Source organism: Amphiura filiformis, chromosome 7 (assembly GCF_039555335.1).
Source record: "Amphiura filiformis chromosome 7, Afil_fr2py, whole genome shotgun sequence".
In the NCBI taxonomy this organism is placed as follows: domain Eukaryota; kingdom Metazoa; phylum Echinodermata; class Ophiuroidea; order Amphilepidida; family Amphiuridae; genus Amphiura; species Amphiura filiformis.
In genome coordinates, this window is record NC_092634.1 from 25001748 (window position 1) to 25021824 (window position 20077).

The window sequence follows — 20077 nt, forward strand, 5'->3', positions numbered from 1 at the left end:
CCGTAAGTATATTTTCAAAATGCTGATTTGTGCTTGATCACAGCACTATGGTGATTTTGAGGTTTGAGAATCATCTGAAATGTGTTTTTCAAAGTTGGCAGCCCTGTATACATAGCTATACATGGCTATACATGGCTATACATAGCTATACATGGCTATACATGGCTATGACATGGTTACATATGGCTATACATAGCTATGCATGGCTATACATGGCCATACATAGCTATGCATGGCTATACATAGCTATGCATGACTATACATAGCTATGCATGGCTATACATAGCTATGCATGGCTTTACTTAGCTATGAAAGGCTATACATAGCTATGCATGGCTATACATAGCTATGCATGGCTATACATATTAACTATGCATGGCTATACATAGCTATGCATGGTATTTACCATGAAAGTGTTGTAGTTTTTAACTTTCAAGTTTTTATTTGGAAATTGCTTTTACATCAGTGGTACTCATCTATCTGATGGTGCATCCAAGACATTAAATATACAAACAAAACTGTATTAAACAAAATAAAATCAAAGGATACTCGACAAGCAAAAGGTACAAATAAATAAATGCCTTGAATAAATAAATATCTTGAGAACCGTAAGTATATTTTCAAAATGCTGATTTGTGCTTGATCACAGTACTATGGTGATTTTGAGGTTTGAGAATACTGAAATGTGTTTTTCAAAGTTGGCAGCCCTGTATACATAGCTATACATGGCTATGACATGGTTACATATGGCTATACATGGCCATACATAGCTATCCATGGCTATACATAGCTATGCATGGCTATACATAGCTATGCATGGCTATACATAACTATGCATGGCTATACATAACTATGCATGGCTATACATAACTATGCATGGCTATACATAGCTATGCATGGCTATACATAACTTTGCATGGCTATACATAGCTATGCATGGCTATACATAGCTATGCATGGCTATACATAGCTATGCATGGCTATACATAGCTATGCATGGCTATACATAGCTATGCATGGCTATACATAGCTATACATAGCTATGCATGGCTATACATAGCTATGCATGGCTATATAGCTATGCATGGCTATACATAGCTATGCATGGTATTCCTGACCATAACCCATAACAAATGAGCTACAGCACCAGTGGTGCTCTTGTTATTCTACAAGCTGTATATTTGTGTGAAAATTTAATTAAATGTAGCAAAATGTTACAAAACTTCCTTGATATTATTCGTATATCTGTTTACTGTTAGCTATATTCGTAAATGTGCAATGATCACAATGATATGAAATTTTGATTATTCCCTAGGAAAAAATGCGATAGCCACCCACTTCTGAAAGAGATAGTCAAGATGCGACAAGCTATATTCTCTCCGTACATAGTTCGCCTTGTTGGTCTCATTGATGAACCTTCAGATCGAGGCAGAGTTCAAGGGATAGTCATGGATTACTTCAAGTATGGCAGCTTGAAGTCATTTCTTAAATATTTGGACTGTGATTGCTGGCCAAGACGTGTTCGTATGCTCTGTGATATTGCTAGTGGAATCCACCATCTTCACAGGCTAGTGCCCCCTATAGTTCACTGCGATGTCAAACTATCAAACATGTTTGTTGATCATGGCTTCACTGTCAAGGTAATTGTTCAATTTTCATATTCAGTGAAATGTACAGGGTGTCCCAAAAGTCTTGATACCATCTTCAACACATTTTTTCATACTGGTATTGATATGTTGCATTTGTTTTTTCATGTATGTTGTAATAGGGAAGGACAACGTATTATGTTTGGTATCTAAATAATTGCATGACTTTATTCTTTACAAATATGTAATTTGATTTCCCCTCGGCCAATCCTTGTGAAAGAGTTCAAAATGGAATCAAGACTTTTGGGACACCTTGTATATATAGAGCATGTGGTTATGTACAACCTTTTTTCATTGTCTTCTGTAATAAATAAAATGGTTTATTGTTAGAGGTGGTGAAATAATTATGGAGGTAAATTATAGGAGCAGGGCAAGCGTCTTTTGGCAGGTCAAAAACAGGTGGGAGGAATAAGCAATGGGGGGGGGGGTGGCACTGTTTTGATATTGCTAGCATACTCTATATCGGTATAGAAAAATTGTAGGAAAACATTCAAATATGGAACATTTCCTACACCCTGTGCTTGCATCACATTATTAATGTATTAAGGTTTTGCATTTGGGTTCCCCAAAATCTGACATTGGGCCAAAGATTTTTGACAAGCTGCAAGGCCAGGGGCAAGCATTTTTTGCAGGTCAGAAAGGTGGGGAAGCAAACAAGTTTTGGCATTGACACCCTCCTAAAATAAAGATGTGTGAGAATCTATAGGAAAATGTTCAAATGTGCAAAATTCCTGCTCGCTTTTTTAGGTTTTAAATTTACAATAAATGCACAGGGTGGCATGTATACCTGCGCTCTCCTATAAGTCATCTCCTGCCTTGTGCCTGATGTTCAACATCCTGTAGTGGCATAATGCTGTGATGTACTTGATCTTTCCAACTATTTGTTCTAAGACGTCCTGGTTGCCTAGAGATAGTGAAGTCGCTTGTGTATGCTTTGAGGTGAAGGTGTGGTATATTGACAATTATATACCTCATATATAGATTCCTGTCATCTGATTGGTTAAAAGTGCAGTCATTGAATTAGCTATGCCCTCCTTTATGTAGAAACTGAACTATTCCCCGGTCAATAGTCTTTTAAAAAGACTATTCCCCGGGAATAGTCACTTCATCAGTGTGCGTCCCGATCAAACTCTATACGTGCGATGGCGTGTTCATGTTACGCACATGGCACTGACGTACTGCCTGCCAGTTGCGGTGATGCGATTGGTTCATAACAAAAAACTTTCTTGGTAAATTTTACCATGGCCTAGAAGAACAATAATATAGGCCTTTTAACCAATCAGATGACAAAAATCTATATTAATGCGGTATATAAAACAAATATTGACTGCTTTATTCAAGTCATGGTTAAAATTATAGGGCCGCGGTGATCTCAAAACCATGACTATGCCCCTCGGCTACACCTCGGGGCATAGTCATGGTTTTGAGATCACCTTGGGCCTATAATTTTGACCATGCCCCTCATAGCAGTCAATATTTGTATACTTGACCATACCATTTTTATCCGTCATTGTTGGGATACTTCTTATCTTCACCATGGTTGTTACATTAAGCCTACACCTATTCAAGTCTGCATCTGTCTACTTTGTCCATATATCTTATGCATCAAATAGTGTACACCAAGGATAGACTGGAAGACATCTTATCTGAAGTACTTTATACTTTGGTTTAATCTTACGCTATTTCCAATTTTGATATGGGGTACACATAATTATTGCACAGCCCCTGCATAACTTTTAAGCATTAAACACCAGTTTTTCCTCCTTTCTAGCCTTTTAGGATAAATTGTTTTAAATGTACCATTGCCAGTCACCATAAAATTAGCAACTTGCAGTTTTCATTGCCCTGCTGAATATAAATTCATCAGAAGGTTCAATTAATATTGATAGTGTCAAACATTGATTTATTTACTAGATTGGTGATCTTGGATTATCTTCAAGTGGAACATCAATAACCAAGCCAAAAGTGGGCACCTCTTCTCATATGGCACCAGAGGTGTTGGCTGGAATAGGTGAAGATTTGAGACCTTCAAGAGACATATACGGGTAAGGTTTCTGAAGTGCAGGGCGGATTTATCTTTTTGGGCGCCCTGGGCCAGGGCAAAATTTGGAGGCCCCCAAACTCACCGTGTGGAAGGCATTTTATGTGAACTGAAGTGGCCAAGTGTTGGTTTATGTATTGATAATATAATTAAGATCGATTGACAGTGCGTGGAGGAGGAAGCATTAGAGGGAGATGAGCATATTTTGTTAAGATTTCATTAGGACATTTGCGTTTGAAGCTCGCGAAAAAAAAAACACTTTAGACTATTTCAGCCCAAAATGAGCTGAATTTTGCTATATATAAAGGGCCAGTGCACGCGAACCATGCAAAATTGTGCAATTTTACCCTATTTAGGCCCAAAATATGATGTTTCTTGGGCTTAAAAGAAAGATGCAAATGGCAATTTGGGGGCCCTGGGCCCGGACCCATCTGGCCCAATGGTAAATCCGGCCGTGGCGAAGTAAAACTGCAGGAAAACCAGATATATTTTTGAAATTTAATGAAAGATCTTCCAAGTCTATGTTGCTTTTAAAATAATCTTGTTGTATTTTTAAAATCAAATAGGAATATTAAGAAAGAGTTGGTAATTTGAATTTGTATTGTTGCAGTTGTAAAATGAACCAATATTTGTATTGTTAAAATTTTATATTGAATGCTTCCTTGCAGGTTTGGGATTTCTATGTACGAATTTGTCACTGGCCAAAGTCCATGGCCTGCAAGTGAGTATATCAAACAATAACAACATTGCAATACAACATTAATTGCATGATGTGAAAGAATTTCACCATATTATATCTGCTTCACATGTTAACCCTAACTGAACCAGGTCTCACTAAATCTCTCTATTAAAACCACTGCTCATGCATGCTTTGCACGTGATGTGATGATGCAATTAGCCTAAGTCATATATACCCAGGGAATCGCTGGCCGGGCAAGGGGTCCAAGGTCCGAATCCCGGGGTACCAAATGACTTTGTTTATCTTCTCTCCTTTTTCGTTTCTTCTTTCCCTTCCGATAGCAAAAAATCCTTCTGTTCAGTTAGGGTTAAGTTGTTTTACATACATGTATTAGATATTCAGTGTGCTTTATGAAAGAGTTAAAAGGAAAGAAGGAAGGTTTTATTTCAAACTCTAATGGTGACCTGCAGGTCATATTGCTAGAATTGTACATTAAACACACCTAAACAGACAATGCAATTTGCAGGCAGCAGCTTAATCAGCGCCAATATTGCAACATTGAATCAAACAACTATACAAACATCCAATCCAACCCAACCCCATCCCCCAGTAGGCAATGAGGATAAAGTGCCTTGCCCAAGGACACAACACGTTGGCACGAGCAGGGCTCGAACTCGCAACCTATGGATTATAATCGAGTCGGGCGCCTTATCCACTCAACAATATGTTAAGGACACTGGCTGACAAGGATCAGAAGGTTGTGGGTTCGAAAGCCAACAGTGCCATTGTGACAAGGCACTCTCTCCACCCTGGCATTCATAGTTTTGGGAAGGTAAAACACACTTGTGTGGGAAGAGGGGTTAACTCTCCACACAACATGTCAATCAGGGGAGCCTGGCCTAAATGCCCAGGAAAAAGGGATGTGCCCTTTGGCCTTTGGGCATTGCTTTGGTACGACCTTTACCTTGCCTTTCACCTTATAGTCCATTGCCTTACAGCAGCGTTAATTGTTGAATGTGTTTTGTTTTTAAAGCTGTAAAACGAGACAAGATACGAGAATTAGTCATCAGTGGGAAGAGACCAAATGTGGCAGCCATATCCCTGATAAAACCTGGCACACCACCTGAAGTTGTGACAATGATGAAAAGATGCTGGCATCAAGATCCAGAATCTCGACCCACTTCACTAGGTAAATAGCAACAACACATTCAAAGAGTAATATTCTTCATGGTTTATAAATATTTTCTCATTCATATTGACACTCCTACTGATATTGCATACAAATTGCATATACTAGTGTACTGTGATTTTTTTTTCTTTATATATGTACATTTTTGGAAAGCGCTTAGGGACTTTGGTGTAAAGCACTATATGAGCATGGTTGTTGTTATTGCAACATTTCTTTATTAGTATTGTTCTTTTACTACTCACATTTAAATGGGTGGTAAATTTTTGTTTGGGTTGATTGATGGAACTTGATGATGTTTTGTTGGCCAAATTTTGCTTTGAAATGAAATTTAGGCACAGAAAAAGTAATAAAAAACCATTGAAATTATAAACTAAAAACTAAAAACCAATTCTTTTAAAAGGGCCAACCCTAAATTTGGCCAAATTTGAGTTGGTCGGTGGAGGGCAAGCAAACTTCTTTTTTTTTTTTTTTTTGGGGGGGCAGTGAGAAAGTTTCTTCAAAAACTTTTAACATATTGAGCAAAACTTGTAGCATACAATAGACTTCATCTTGCCTGTGATATATTTATACTACTTTTGTCAATTATAGGCTTATTCAGTGATCCCAGCAAATGTGTAAAAAATCTTGTCTTTAAATTTAAGTGAAGGATAAGTCATTAAAATTGTCATTAGGTATTTTTGAAACGAATTTTTTAAAACAGCAATATTGACAAAGTTGAAGCTCCATTCAAAACATTAAGTAGAGAAATTACAGATTCATGCAAAATATCTTATTTTGTCTTTAATACACAGCTTTCAGCTTAACCACTAGCAGGCTATGTTATACACTAAGAACAGTGCCAAAAGCTGATTTTTAGGATCATCCGGATGAGCAAATCACTGAATAGGCCTTTAACTTACTAGTAATTTCCCACACCTCCGCATTATAATAATCTTGTTACCCAATATTTATTTTTCACAGACATACAACAAAGCTTCAGTGAGTTATACATGTCACGTTATGAAACGGGGCTAAAACAAGCAGATCAAGCTATCAGAGAGAGGATTGATGCTGTGAGTTGTATATCATTTCTGCTTATCAAACTTTTATTGTTAATACTAGGGCGGACACGTTTCATGAATTTGTTTGTAAATAGATTTAGTCATCAGTTTTAAAGATTCAGTCAATAGTTCGACACTAGGGTTTGCTTTTGATAAAGTTCTTAGCAACTGATAATACCAAGTGTATTTGACACATTTTTAGATCAGTAATAAATTTACGTCAGGGAGTAAGGCTTACTATTTATTAATTTTGGATGGAAATTAAATCACCTGAAACATAATCATAAACTCAATTTGCTTAAAATAAGCGATTCAGCACTCAGCCAAATTCATAATGATATGTTCTCATGCATGCACTCCTACATTTAACAATATTTATTTTCAAAATAGACTATTTTCTTTCATTTCAGCTCAATTTAGCAGTTGTGTTTGTAATTACAATTAGAAACATGATTTTATATATTTGTATGTTAATTTTCTCTGAGGACTTGCAGCAAATAGATTGATCTGATATGTTTTTGTTTGTGTTGTGGTGTGGCTAGAAATCAGGTAATGATGATGATGACCACAACGATGACGATGACAGATGATGATGGTGATGATGATGATGATGATAATTATTACACAAAGTACAAAGAGGAACTAACATGCCTAGCATATAATTCTATTTTTTACATGGAAAAATGTGACCTGTCTTCTTGCAGATTATGTATGGCTAACTCCAGCGTGACAGACGGGACATTTAGATAGGCTCTTTTTTTTCAAATGCCTCAACAACAAAATCTACAAGACATATCCCAAATTGTTATACTCCAAGTCAAAGAGAACATGTTATAATTTAATTTAAAACACACAAGATGAAACCAAGTGATTCAATGGCTGTATGGTTGCAAATTGAAATACAGCGTGACAGACGGACGGAAAAAGCACCCATTTAAAAAAAAAAAAAGTACATTCTTGCAAAACTCTATCTGTTCTCAAGTGAGATTTATTGAAAAATGCTGTCAAAATTAAACATTGGTACATAAACTCTCAGTAAACATACTCAAAAAATACAAAGCTGACATTTTTATACCTGGGCTCGCCAAAGTCGTGACAGACGGGACGTGACAGACGGGACCATTTTTGAACATTTTTTACAGTGATCTTTAGAGCAATGGTGAGTTGCTCAAATATACTTTGTGGGATTTATTTTCACACAGAAATTACAAACAACATCTAATCATGATAAAATATTACCTTAAACATCATTTGAGGCCTCTCATGCGAAGGGAGTCAACCTCAAACAGCCAGTACCCATAAAAATGATCAAATTTTAGTGTTTACAATGGTTTGACTGCCAGATGGATTTTAATTGTCAAAATGAGCATTAAATCATTTTTTATTTGCCAAAATTTAGTGCAGAATATGAATCTGAAGTAAAAACCCAAACATTTCTGACTTGAAAATTTCCCCCCATTTGATTGTACATGGTAAGAATGCTAAAATGTGACAGACAGACACATTTTGAGATGGAATATCTTCTATACTAAATGTCAGTGAACAATTTTACTTTGTTTTTTATATGAGGCCTACTTGATATGAGATAGGAATTAAGTTTTGAACAAAAAATATATTAAAATATGGAAAATAAACAACTTTTTGATGTTTTTCTGTGACAGACGGGACATTTCAATACCCATAAGGCCGTAGTATACATTTATAATGTTACTGATGGGTTTAAATTTTGTTCTGGAATTGCAGTAGAGATATCAAAGCTAATATTAAACCACTAATACATATCTTTTGTGCATGTACACTGGGATCAGCAATACTCATAAGAACAGCAATTTCCTGCAAAATTAGGGATACACAAACCTGTTCCAGTTCCCACTACTTCAAATTGTCATAAAAATATATTAAATTGTGCAAGGCAAAAAACAAAAGTGGTTTCTGAAAGCTTTGTTAGTCTACTTTCCAGGAAACAATAACTTGGAAGCATTGAATGAACTTTTAAAATTTATGAAAATGTACCATTTCTGTGGAGTTAGCCGTATACATTGTATCTCTTTATTGTAAAAGTCGGGTTCATGACCTAGTTTGGCCTTGAAGAAAATATATTACATGCTGTTCGCATTATAAAGACATAGTTGGTTGACCTTATAATGTTTGTGCACTCATAAATTGACCTCTGAACGTATTGTGTATATAAACACATCATACTCCACAACTTCAGGTTAACTTTCTTGTTGAATGGAGGCCTCGAGGTCACTGAACTGTGTCTTTGGAGATATGTATTTTTTAGCTCATAACATAATGTGTTAAGCAAAAACATACATGAAAAGTGAGCAGGGTGTATAGTTGACTACGTGCGCTTTATTTAAACATAACAAGTTACATGAGTGGCAAACATTAATGTTCCATATTGTTTGTAACCCCATCCTCCCCAATCAATGTTGGAGCCATCACTAGACTAATTATCTGTTGCTGTCTCATTACCAAAACAACATTAACATCAACTGCCAGATTATGCTCAAATGAAAAAATAGACTATTTAAACTATTTAAAGTCTCTCATCTTACATCATCAGTGTTATCCATCATCATCATCATCGTCTTTATCATCAACATCATTATTATTGTCATCATCATTACCACTACAACCACACCAACAGAAATCATATATTAACGGCAACTCATAAAAAAAATTAAAACAAATTATTGTTTTATTACTGCGCGCACAGTTTGCAACAACATCAACTGCCAGATTATGCTCAAATGAAAAAAAATAGACTATTTAAACTCTATTTTGAAGAAATACCTTGTTATATTTGGTTTTATTTTAGGAGGCAGATAAACCCAGAGTACAACATGGTAACTCTTCTGCAGCTGATAGTGGAATTAGTAGTGATTTACGGGGAAATCTACGTCAGGGAGTAAGTTTCACCATTAAATTTGGCTCGAAAGTATACATTAAACCCATAATATGCAATTTGCTCATCACTGCAACGCCTCATTTTTTTTTTTTTTTTTTTTTTTTTTGAATTTCTACTATTTGCATGATTGTCATCCCCAATGATGTACATGTACTTAAATACTGAGACTTAAAGACTAAGCCTTAAATACTTTAGTTACAGTAAAATTATGAGTTTTTATAATAAAATCGGCATATTGGTTTTATTCGCCAATACATTGATACACACAGTGGACTATAATATAGGTGCTGGAATGAAGTAGCAATTTTCTGTTTTACCTCATTTGTTTGGTCCAAAATTGAAGAAGACATCTTGTAGTGAAATTAAGCCAACAATAATTGGTGAAAAAATAAAAATCTATTGTTAATGCTGTTCTTAATTATCGCTGTAACTCAATTTGCTCAAAATTTGTGATTCGTCACTCTGCCGAAAAAACGATATATTCTCGTGCATGTACACCTATATATTTTTGTTTACTTTTAGGAGGCAGATAAACACGGATTACAACAAGTCCATTCTTCTGCAGCTGATAGTGGATTAAGTAGTGATGAAAAAGGTTTGTTTAAAATTAAGGTAAACATGATGTCATTAATGCCCAATACAATTTTGTAATTGGTTTTGTTTTAACTATATTTTGTAATTAATTTTAGCTGCATTTGCATCATAATTGTTTTGACCTAAAATGTATTGCCCTTAAGCTCAGAAGTGAGGGTTAGTCGGTTGGTTTACTTTTTTTAAATATAACTTTTGCCAAATACAAAAAAAAAGAAACAACGAAATATGATGGTAAATATACGGTTTGCCAGGTTCATTATTGCCCCACAATACTCTCTCTGCAGCAAGACAATAACTACCCAACTTCATACTTGATACTAGGGCATGGTGGTCAGGGCCTGGTTCGCGAAACTGTCATAAACCTATGACAATCATTATCATATATCATGCATGAATAGAATAAACTAGTAATCTTATTTTAATATGTGCATCGCTTGATATGACCATTGCGAAGGACATACAACTGTTGTAAGTTTATGACCAAGTTTCATGAACCGGGATGTGCTTTATAGTTCTATGTCATGCTGCTTGGCATATTTATGAATATTAATGACCTTATTTGCATAATTTGCCTGAAAATCCATTAATCTAAGGTGATAGAGTATAGTGACCTCATGTGCTCTATAGTTTTTGTATCATGTTATTTGCATATTTATGAATTTAATGAGCTTATTTACATTTTTTGCCAGAAATTCCAAACTTGGGCCAAGCTGCACTATGGGAACTTTAATGTAATGGTGGTGTTCAAGGCACACTGAGGTCAACCTGTAAAATAGGCTAAAAATGTCTCTAATGAATATTTACTATGCGTGGTGTTCACGTCCCATGTCTTCAATAGGGTCTGCCATCCCTATTAATTGTTTTACTTCTGTTACCAAAAGTAATTGCGAAAGCAGGTGGTCGCAAAACTCATGGTTTGAGAACTGCCTTGTTAATATGTGACACGATCTGGTCCATGGGGGCCAAAAGGCGGCAAATTTGAAACTGAGATAAAGGTCAAAATATGGAGCAAAAAACAATAAAATACATAAGAAAATAGACATCAAAAATCTTCATAACTTTAGAACCAAGTAAACTAGACCTTTGGTGTTTTTAGTAAATGATAGCCTATTGTATAATGTAATAATTACAGTAACTCAATTTTTTTAAATGCCTCCTTTGACCCCCATGGATCAGATCATGTCACATATATAAATACATGTTAGTCAAATATTTTTAATTTGGTTCTGCAGGAACTCAAGAGGATGTACCAAGTAGTCATTTAAAGACTTCTAAGGATACTACAAGAAGTGAAAAAGTAATTGTAGATGCTACTCCATCAGATGCAACTGACAACATGGAAGAAGGTGAATAAAGATGAGAACATTTTGTGTAGACCTGATGATATTAGATTGGGACAGTTTGGAATTGTTCATCTTTAGATTATGTATGAGCTGAGGGTGTTATTATGTTTCATTACATTTTTGGACTCGTAATGCACGGGTATATTTGTTCTGCACAATTTGATATGACTTGATTTAAACAGTCAAGGAAGTATTTTTCTTGCACTGTGCTTGGTTCAGAAATATCTCTCTTAAAATCAATCAATCTTAAAGTTTAAATTGTGCCTTGAGGCAATCCAAGCACTCCTCTACATGCAAAGGCATCCTGCCTGGTCGTACATTTATCAGGCATGTACATTATACATTCAAATTTTAAATGTCAACATATAGTCTAAGTTTCTAAGTCATTTTTGTTTTATTAAATCACAATTATAACTAGACTAAGCTGTGGTCTAACCCACGAACACAGCCGTGTTGTTACCCCTAATGACCTTTGACCCCAAAATATATGAAAACAGCCATAGACATTGGCTAATGTCAATGCATGGGTGCATGTGGCACCATTTTGCTATGTTACTTGTGGCAGAAGGGGCATTTTGAAGGTTTTTCGTCTCAGACCGGAAGTGACCCCTTAATGACATTTGACCCCAAATAGAAAAATACCACATATGAATTGGGTACCCACAACTCATGTGTGAACATACCGTTACTGTCCTATGTTTTTCTTAGCAAATAAAAAATTTTGACGGTTTTTCGTTTTATACCGGAAGTGACCCCTTAATGACATTTGACCCCAAATAAAAAATACCACATATGAATTGGGTACCCACAATTCATGTGTGAACATACCGTTACTGTCCTATGTTTTTCTTAGCAAATAAAAACATTTGAAGGTTTTTCGTTTTATACCGGAAGTGACCCCTTAATGACCTTTGACCCCAAATCTGTGAGGACCCCATAGACACTGGGTAATAACAATGCATGTGTGCAAGTGGTGTTACTGTCCTACTTAATTTGTGGGAGAAACAGCATTCTACAAGAATTACACTCTATCCCGGAACGGCCCCCTTACGAACCCATGACCCAAACTCCGTGAGGACCCCATAGACACAAGATAATAACAATGCATCTGTGCAAGTGGTGTCACTGTCCTACGTAATCTGTGAGAGAAGAAGCATTTTGAATTGAAATCACGTTTTTGACCCCTATGACCCCTGCGTGACCTTTGACCCCACGAGTTTCATATGATATGTAGGGGCATGGTCAATGATGGTTGTGACCAAGTTAGGTCAAAATCGGTGTACGCATGTGAGTGCTAGAGCAAATGTAATGGTCGGCAGAAGAAGAAGAAGAAACTAGATATATTGCATCCTTAGTAAGGCTGCGAAGTCTAGCCGTGACCTTGAAATGACATCTGATGACCTTGAAATGACCTTCACCACATTTTGCATCATATCCACATAACATATACTAATTTTCATTCAAATTGAATAAACTTTGTAATTTGACCCCTTTTGACATTTAGTTGACCTCTGGTGACCTTGAAATGACCTCCAATATATTTTGAATCATATCAAGATCACATATACTAATTTTCATCTAAATTGGACAAATATTAGAATTTGACCCCTTTTGACCTTTCGTTGACCTCTGGTGACCTTTAAATGACCTCCAATATATTTTGAATCATATCAAGATCACATATACTAATTTTCATTGAAATTGGACAAACTTTAGAATTTTACCCCTTTTGACCCCAAAACAGACCCCTCCTCCATGTTTAAGCCAAATCTGATTACAATCGTACATGAACATAATGCTAGAGCCCTTTTGGCATTATTCTGATGATCACAGCACGTAATATGCAGAAAATATTGAATTTTAAAGTGATTTTCAGTAATCAACCATTTTTGTCCCCTGTTTGACCTTGAACTCAAAATCTGTGAGGACCCCATAGACACCAACTAATGTCAATGCATATGTGTCAGTCGCATCTCTGTACCATAGAATCTGTAGGAAAAGAAGCATTTTGAAGGTATTTGGTTATGTGCTGGAAATACCACCTTAATGACCTTTGACCCCAAATCTGTGAGGACCCCATAGGCCCCGGCTATAGCCAAGGTCAATGTATAAATCTCATTACTGTACCATGTAATCTGTAGGAGAAGAAGCATTTTGGTAAAATTCACATTTTACCCAAAATTACTCATGCATGACGTTTGACCCCAAATGGGTCATGTCAAATGTAAAGGCTGGGGTAGTGGAGCTTGTGCCCAAGTTTGGTCATAATCGGTCAAATAATAAAGGAGCTAGAGCAAATTATGTTAAACGTTGACAGAAGAAGAAGAACTAGATATATTGCATCCTTAGTAAGGCTGCGAAGTCTAGCCGTGACCTTGAAATGACATCTGATGACCTTGAAATGACCTTCACCACATTTTGCATCATATCCACATAACATATACTAATTTTCATTCAAATTGAATAAACTTTGTAATTTGACCCCTTTTGACCTTTAGTTGACCTCTGGTGACCTTGAAATGACCTCCAATATATTTTGAATCATATCAAGATCACATATACTAATTTTCATCTAAATTGGACAAATATTAGAATTTGACCCTTTGACCTTTCGTTGACCTCTGGTGACCTTGAAATGACCTCCAATATATTTTGAATCATATCAAGATCACATATACTAATTTTCATTTAAATTGGACAAACTTTAGAATTTTACCCCTTTTGACCCCAAAACAGACCCCTCCTCCATGTTTAAGCCAAATCTGATTACAATCGTATATGAACATAATGCTAGAGCCCTTTTGGCATTATTCTGATGATCACAGCACGTAATATGCAGAAAATATTGAATTTTAAAGTGATTTTCAGTAATCAACCATTTTGTCCCCTGTTTGACCTTGAACTCAAAATCTGTGAGGACCCCATAGACACCAACTAATGTCAATGCATATGTGTCAGTCGCATCTCTGTACCATAGAATCTGTAGGAAAAGAAGCATTTTGAAGGTATTTTGTTATGTGTCGGAAATACCCCCTTAATGACCTTTGACCCCAAATCTGTGAGGACCCCATAGGCCCCGGCTATAGCCAAGGTAAATGTCCAAATCTCGATACTCTACCATGTAATCTGTAGGAGAAGAAGCATTTTGGTAAAAATCACATTTTTAGCCAAAATTACTCATGCGTGACGTTTGACCCCAAATGGGTCATGTCATATGTAAAGGCTGGGGTAGTTGAGCTTGTGCGCAAGTTTGGTCATAATCGGTCAAATAATGAAGGAGCTATAGCAAATTATATCAAATGTTGACAGAAAGAAGAAGAACGAGATCTGATTGCGTTAGCCTGCGATCATGAGGATGCACAGCCAGCAGTGACAAATGAGTTATGACTCCGAATCTGTGAGAACCGGAAGTGATCCCTTAATTACCTTTGACCCCAAAAATATTACATAGTGCTTAGGATGTCATAAGGAATATTCCTGGTGAATTTCAGCTTAATCGGAACTTATACATGGATTTTGATTTTTTTTAAATTTATGATTGACCTTTTGGCCCCCTTAATGACCTTTGACCTCAATGAAAAAAAACCTTATGTACACTGACAAAATGCATTGTTCCAATTTTAATTAAAAAATTCTACTATGTTTAGTTGTCGAGATAAAAATTCTTAAAGTTATTTAGCTAAAAACAGGAAGTGACCCCTTAATGACCTTTGATCCCAATTCTGTGAAGGACTTTTAGACACTGGCTTTAGGTGATGCATGTGTGTAAGTGGCGCCACGGTGCTATGTAATATGTGGGAGGAGTAGCATTTTTAGTGAAAATCCAAGTTTTGGCCATTGACCGGAAGTGGATGACATTTGACCGGAAGTTGATCATGTGACATCTGTGGCACCACCAAGCAGTTCTACTGACCAAGTATGGTCATCATGCCTGAAAGCATGTGGCTACGATGGCTGATTATGATGTTGACAGAAAGAAGAAGAAAGAAGAACGCGGTAAAAACAATGCACAGCGCCGATAGCGGCTGTGCAAGAAGAAAGAAACTACTGGGATTCAAGAGTCTAGCCGCCGCTCGGCTAGACTAAGAACCTGTAAGAAAAAAGACACAGCCGTGACTAACGTCACGGCTGTGTAATAAATTAATTCAGGGATACACACTCACTAATGCAGTTGAGGTAGGAAAGAAAACTTGTTATATACACTCAACTTAGTCTATGCAACGGTTTAATCTTAACTGCAAAGGCCTGCATGATTAGTACCAAGTACCTGTACATAAATTCCACAATCTTTTCAAAGAGATCACAGTATCACTATAACATTTAAGTTCAATGTCTATAAATAGATCTAATATTTATAACAAAGATAAACTGTGTCCAGTTAAGAACAAGTTATAGAAACAAACCACAACCATGTATATTTTCTTTTGTTTTTTTAGATTTTGAAACTTTGGCACAAATTTCAAAAACTATTGGACCTGATGGGGGCACCCTAGAACTTGCTGATGGCATTGCATGGTTGGAGATTCCATCTGGAGCCTTAGGCAAGGCAAAAAGTATTACATTATCAACTGTCTCACCAGAAACAGACCATCCACCACTCGGCGACGACAAGTTCATCATTGGGCCTATAGTGCGATTAGAACCTGATAGGCTTCGGTTCTTGAGACCTGTGACATTGAATGTGAAACATGCTGCAGTGGATTTAGCACTGCGTGACCTTGAAGTTTGGACAAAGACAACAGGTAGGTTAGGTATATTGACCTGTTTGTGGTGGTAAGTGTCAGCTCAAAGTGTCAGGGGGGAAATTCAATGGAATGTTTTTGGTGATAACCTCTGGCAGAGATTACTGGCATGGTGAGGGTGTCTGCTAGACACCCTCCTACAACTCCCTCATTTTTGGTGGTGATTTGGACATTTTTCCCATTCATTTGCCTGCTAAACATCTGTATTGTCATCTAGACAATATTGGGAACTATTTGGAGACTTCTTATCATCTATAATCCAGCCAATTTGATGATTTTCTACTACTTTTGTGGACTATTGACATCTGTGTGGACTACTAATATAGTATGTGACCAATGCTTCTGGTCAGTACTCTGAACAAGGTCAGATAACCCTGCAAGAATCAATTTAATCCTGGTAATTATCTACACCAATTGACTCAAGATGACCACTCATCAATATCGGCAATGAGTTTACCCATTTAGGTGGATCATCCTTGTATTGTGTTGTGGTAGGATTACCAGCTCCCCTGAACTAAATGACTTGTCTATCAGTTACTTGGGCTTCATCCACAGGTCCTTCCACTCGGCTCCTATCAACACTCGCCGCACTTTAAACCTTGATTTGGTTCGTCCCATCCTCGAATACGGCTGTACAACCTGGCACCCTCTCAACAAGACACTGACAAATCGGTTTGAGTCCACGCAGAGGTTTGCCTGCCATGTTCTTCTTCAGCAATGGAAGTTATCCCATGATGAGCTTATCCAGGAGTCTGATTTACAACCCTCTCTAAGCGCCGTGACGTTGCCATTCTTTGTTATCTGTATAAAATCTTCTGTGTTCATCTCCAAACCCTTTCAAACCCCATCTCCGTCCTAACCTGCGTCACCTAAATTCCTGTTCTGTTGATCCCTGTTTTTGCCGCCTGACTCTTTTTAAGAGATCATTCTATCCATACGCTCCTTTGCTTTGGAATTACTTACCGGAAGCCATCGTTAAGTCCACTTCCCTTCAGGCGTTCAAATTGGCTGTCCAATCCCACCTCATTTAGCCAGTATCTTTGTGTATTTTCCCTGCTAAATCCTTTTGTTTCTTTTGTCTGTTTGGCATGTTTTGGTACCTTCTTATGTTATTTATTTATTCTCTATGTTTGATTTTGGTGTTATTCACATATAGGCATCCCTTCAATTTATTGTTTGTCAATATTGGGTTTGCCTGGCATTTCGCCGAATGTTATAAATAAATAAAAAGATAACTTTGATGTGTATTATATGAAAATATATATACAGTTTGTTTGGCCCCAAAAACTCTACTTGGAACCTACTAATATATATTTATATATACCACATCATTTACAGAAGGTAATGAGAAATGGGAGCTCTACTATGGTGCACAGACTGAGAGCAACCAAAGCACACACTTAACAAAGGCTGTTGTACAGATTCGTTGTGAACATTTCAGCTTACGTTCGTTCTTGGGACGTGGAAAAGTACAATTGCAAATCCTGCCGTTTATTCCTGCCGACTTACAAAGATCAAGAAAGATTGGATTGACAGTATATGCATTGAAGAGCTGTGATGTAAAGGTAATGGTTTTATTGCCTCGATAGGATTAATACGTAAATCAATAATATGCTCTTTTAAAGGCCTAGATTAAAGGTGCCCCCACGCTCATAGTAGGCTCCCTTCATCAAGTGGAAAAACACACTGTTTGTGTGCATGGGTAGGATCAAGTACGGTACATGAAAATGAACTTGGGTGCAAGTATAAACAGCATCATTACAGATGAACATTTTATACTTTATGATCCTCAACACGGTACAAGGGGTCAGGAAAGACAGTTCTGTACCCCCTTACCTAAAAAACTAGCATTCCCTAGCACTCACTAGGCATTCCATTGAATGGTAAAGAACCAGTAATGAATGCCTAAATGGTGAATGCCTCCAATACTGTAACATTGGGTTAATAGGCGGTTGTTAGCACTCAACCGCCTGTTTGCTAGCCCTCAACCGCTTATAGTGGTTCATAAGCGGTTCATAAGCCCTCCTCAGAGGCGAAATATGTAAATGAGCTAAGCACTCAAACCACTAAGGAGGCATTCGAACCACTAAGGAGGCATTCAAACCGCCTAGCATTTAAACCACCTAGGAAGCATTCGAACCGCTTGGGAAGCATTCCAACCGCCTAGGAAGCATTCCAACCACTTGGAAGCATACCAACCGCCTCAGAAGCATTCCAACCGCCTACAGGTTAGCACTCAAACCACTTAATTAGCCCTCAACCGCTATAAGTGGTTCGTAAGTGGTTCTTAAGCCCTCCTCAGAGGCGAAATATGTAAATGAGCTAGGCCCTCGAACCACTTAGTGGCATTCCAACCGCCTATGAAGCACTCCAACCGCCAAAGAAATTTCCAATCGCCTAGGAAGCATTCCAACCGCCTATAGGCATTCCAACCACCTATAGGTATTCATGCAACCACTTATACATGTAGGTATTCCAACCACCTACAGGTGAGGCACTCGAACAATTCTATAATTATATAGCTATGTTGGCTAAGCAATTCATCGAGAGTGAGGAATAGTAATAGAATGCACTGCAGAAAATCGCACACGGTAAGCCCAGAATATACTCCATTTTTTATCCATTGTGACAGGCGCAGAGGCATTTTAGTTCAGTACAGTGTCTGTCCTCTGTCTTTGTCGGCGGAGATGTGACTCCAAGTTCTTCTGGTTGAGCGATATAATTGTCCAATTCTTATCAACAACTGTGGAGGTCCAAACTATTCCTTCATAATAAATGAAGTCAAAAGTGAAAAAGACAATTTCCTAATGCTTTTTCAGATCAAATGAGGCTCATGATAATACTTTTCCATATGATTTCCCATATTTTTTTCAAAAAATAGCACTTAAACCCCTATCTTATAGGGGTTGCTATAGGAATTCTAGGAGAGTAAGGATTAAGAATATGCACAAATTGAACTTGAATATATCAGCAAGTATATAGCCATGTGCATCAGCAAGAGCTAAATTGCATCAAATTCATAACTGATAAATTGAGTAACATGTCCCAGTGGGCACAGGTTAGGATTTTGATGTTTCAACATTGAAACAACGTCGAAGTTTCAACCTAACCTGATTTCAACCTAACGGTTAGTTGATATCATGTCGAAATTTCAACGTTAATTGATACAACATTGAAATTTCACTCTGATTTCAACCAACTTTCAATGCAAAAATTAAGGAGGTTGAAATCAGGTTGATAGTTAGGGGAAAAAGTTCACTTTGGTGACCACTCTCTGGCTAGTAAGGTTTGACGATTGATTCGACTTCTGTGGACCATTTAGAAAAAAAATAGCCACCATGTCCCTCGCGAAAATCCCGGCATTTTTCGCTAGAGGCCAAAATCCAAAATGGCCGCCACCACCATTTTGAAAATTTAAGTTTTGAACCAGAGCACCTATAATCATGCACAAAGACACTTTTTGGGTATATGAATACAAGGATTCGATTCTGACATTAGTTTGACATTACGGCATCATTTTCACCCAGAAATCCAAGATGGTGGCGGCACCATCATGAAAAATTTAGTTTTGAACAAGAGGACCTTAAATCGTGTACAAAGACACTTTTTTAGATAAGTCGACCACAAGGATTTCAAATTTGACATTACTTTGACATTACGAACTCATATTTACCAGAAATCCAAGATGGGGGCCGCCGGCGCCATCTTGAAAAAAATAAGTTTTGAACCAAATTACCTAAAATCGTGTACAAAGACACTTTTTCCGGTAAATCGACCCCAAGAAATCCGAATCTGACATTAATTTGACGTTACAAAATAATTTTTGACCAGAAATCCAAGATGGCCCCCATTTGGTAGAGCGTAAATGTGATTTTTGAATGAGAGCAGA

At 37.1% G+C, this 20077-nt stretch overlaps 1 protein-coding gene across 1 annotated transcript in view; it reads left to right on the forward strand.

Annotated features, from left to right (window-relative positions):
* Positions 1 to 20077, forward strand: part of LOC140157737 (uncharacterized) — a 54341-nt gene that overhangs the window by 29352 nt on the left and 4912 nt on the right. The window contains exons 19-28 of the mRNA XM_072180984.1: positions 1316 to 1640; positions 3561 to 3691; positions 4356 to 4408; positions 5400 to 5555; positions 6516 to 6607; positions 9420 to 9509; positions 10032 to 10104; positions 11336 to 11449; positions 15940 to 16188; positions 17527 to 17753. Of these exons, the coding sequence (XP_072037085.1) occupies positions 1316 to 1640; positions 3561 to 3691; positions 4356 to 4408; positions 5400 to 5555; positions 6516 to 6607; positions 9420 to 9509; positions 10032 to 10104; positions 11336 to 11449; positions 15940 to 16188; positions 17527 to 17753 (1510 nt within the window). The remainder of the gene's footprint in view (positions 1 to 1315; positions 1641 to 3560; positions 3692 to 4355; positions 4409 to 5399; positions 5556 to 6515; positions 6608 to 9419; positions 9510 to 10031; positions 10105 to 11335; positions 11450 to 15939; positions 16189 to 17526; positions 17754 to 20077) is intronic.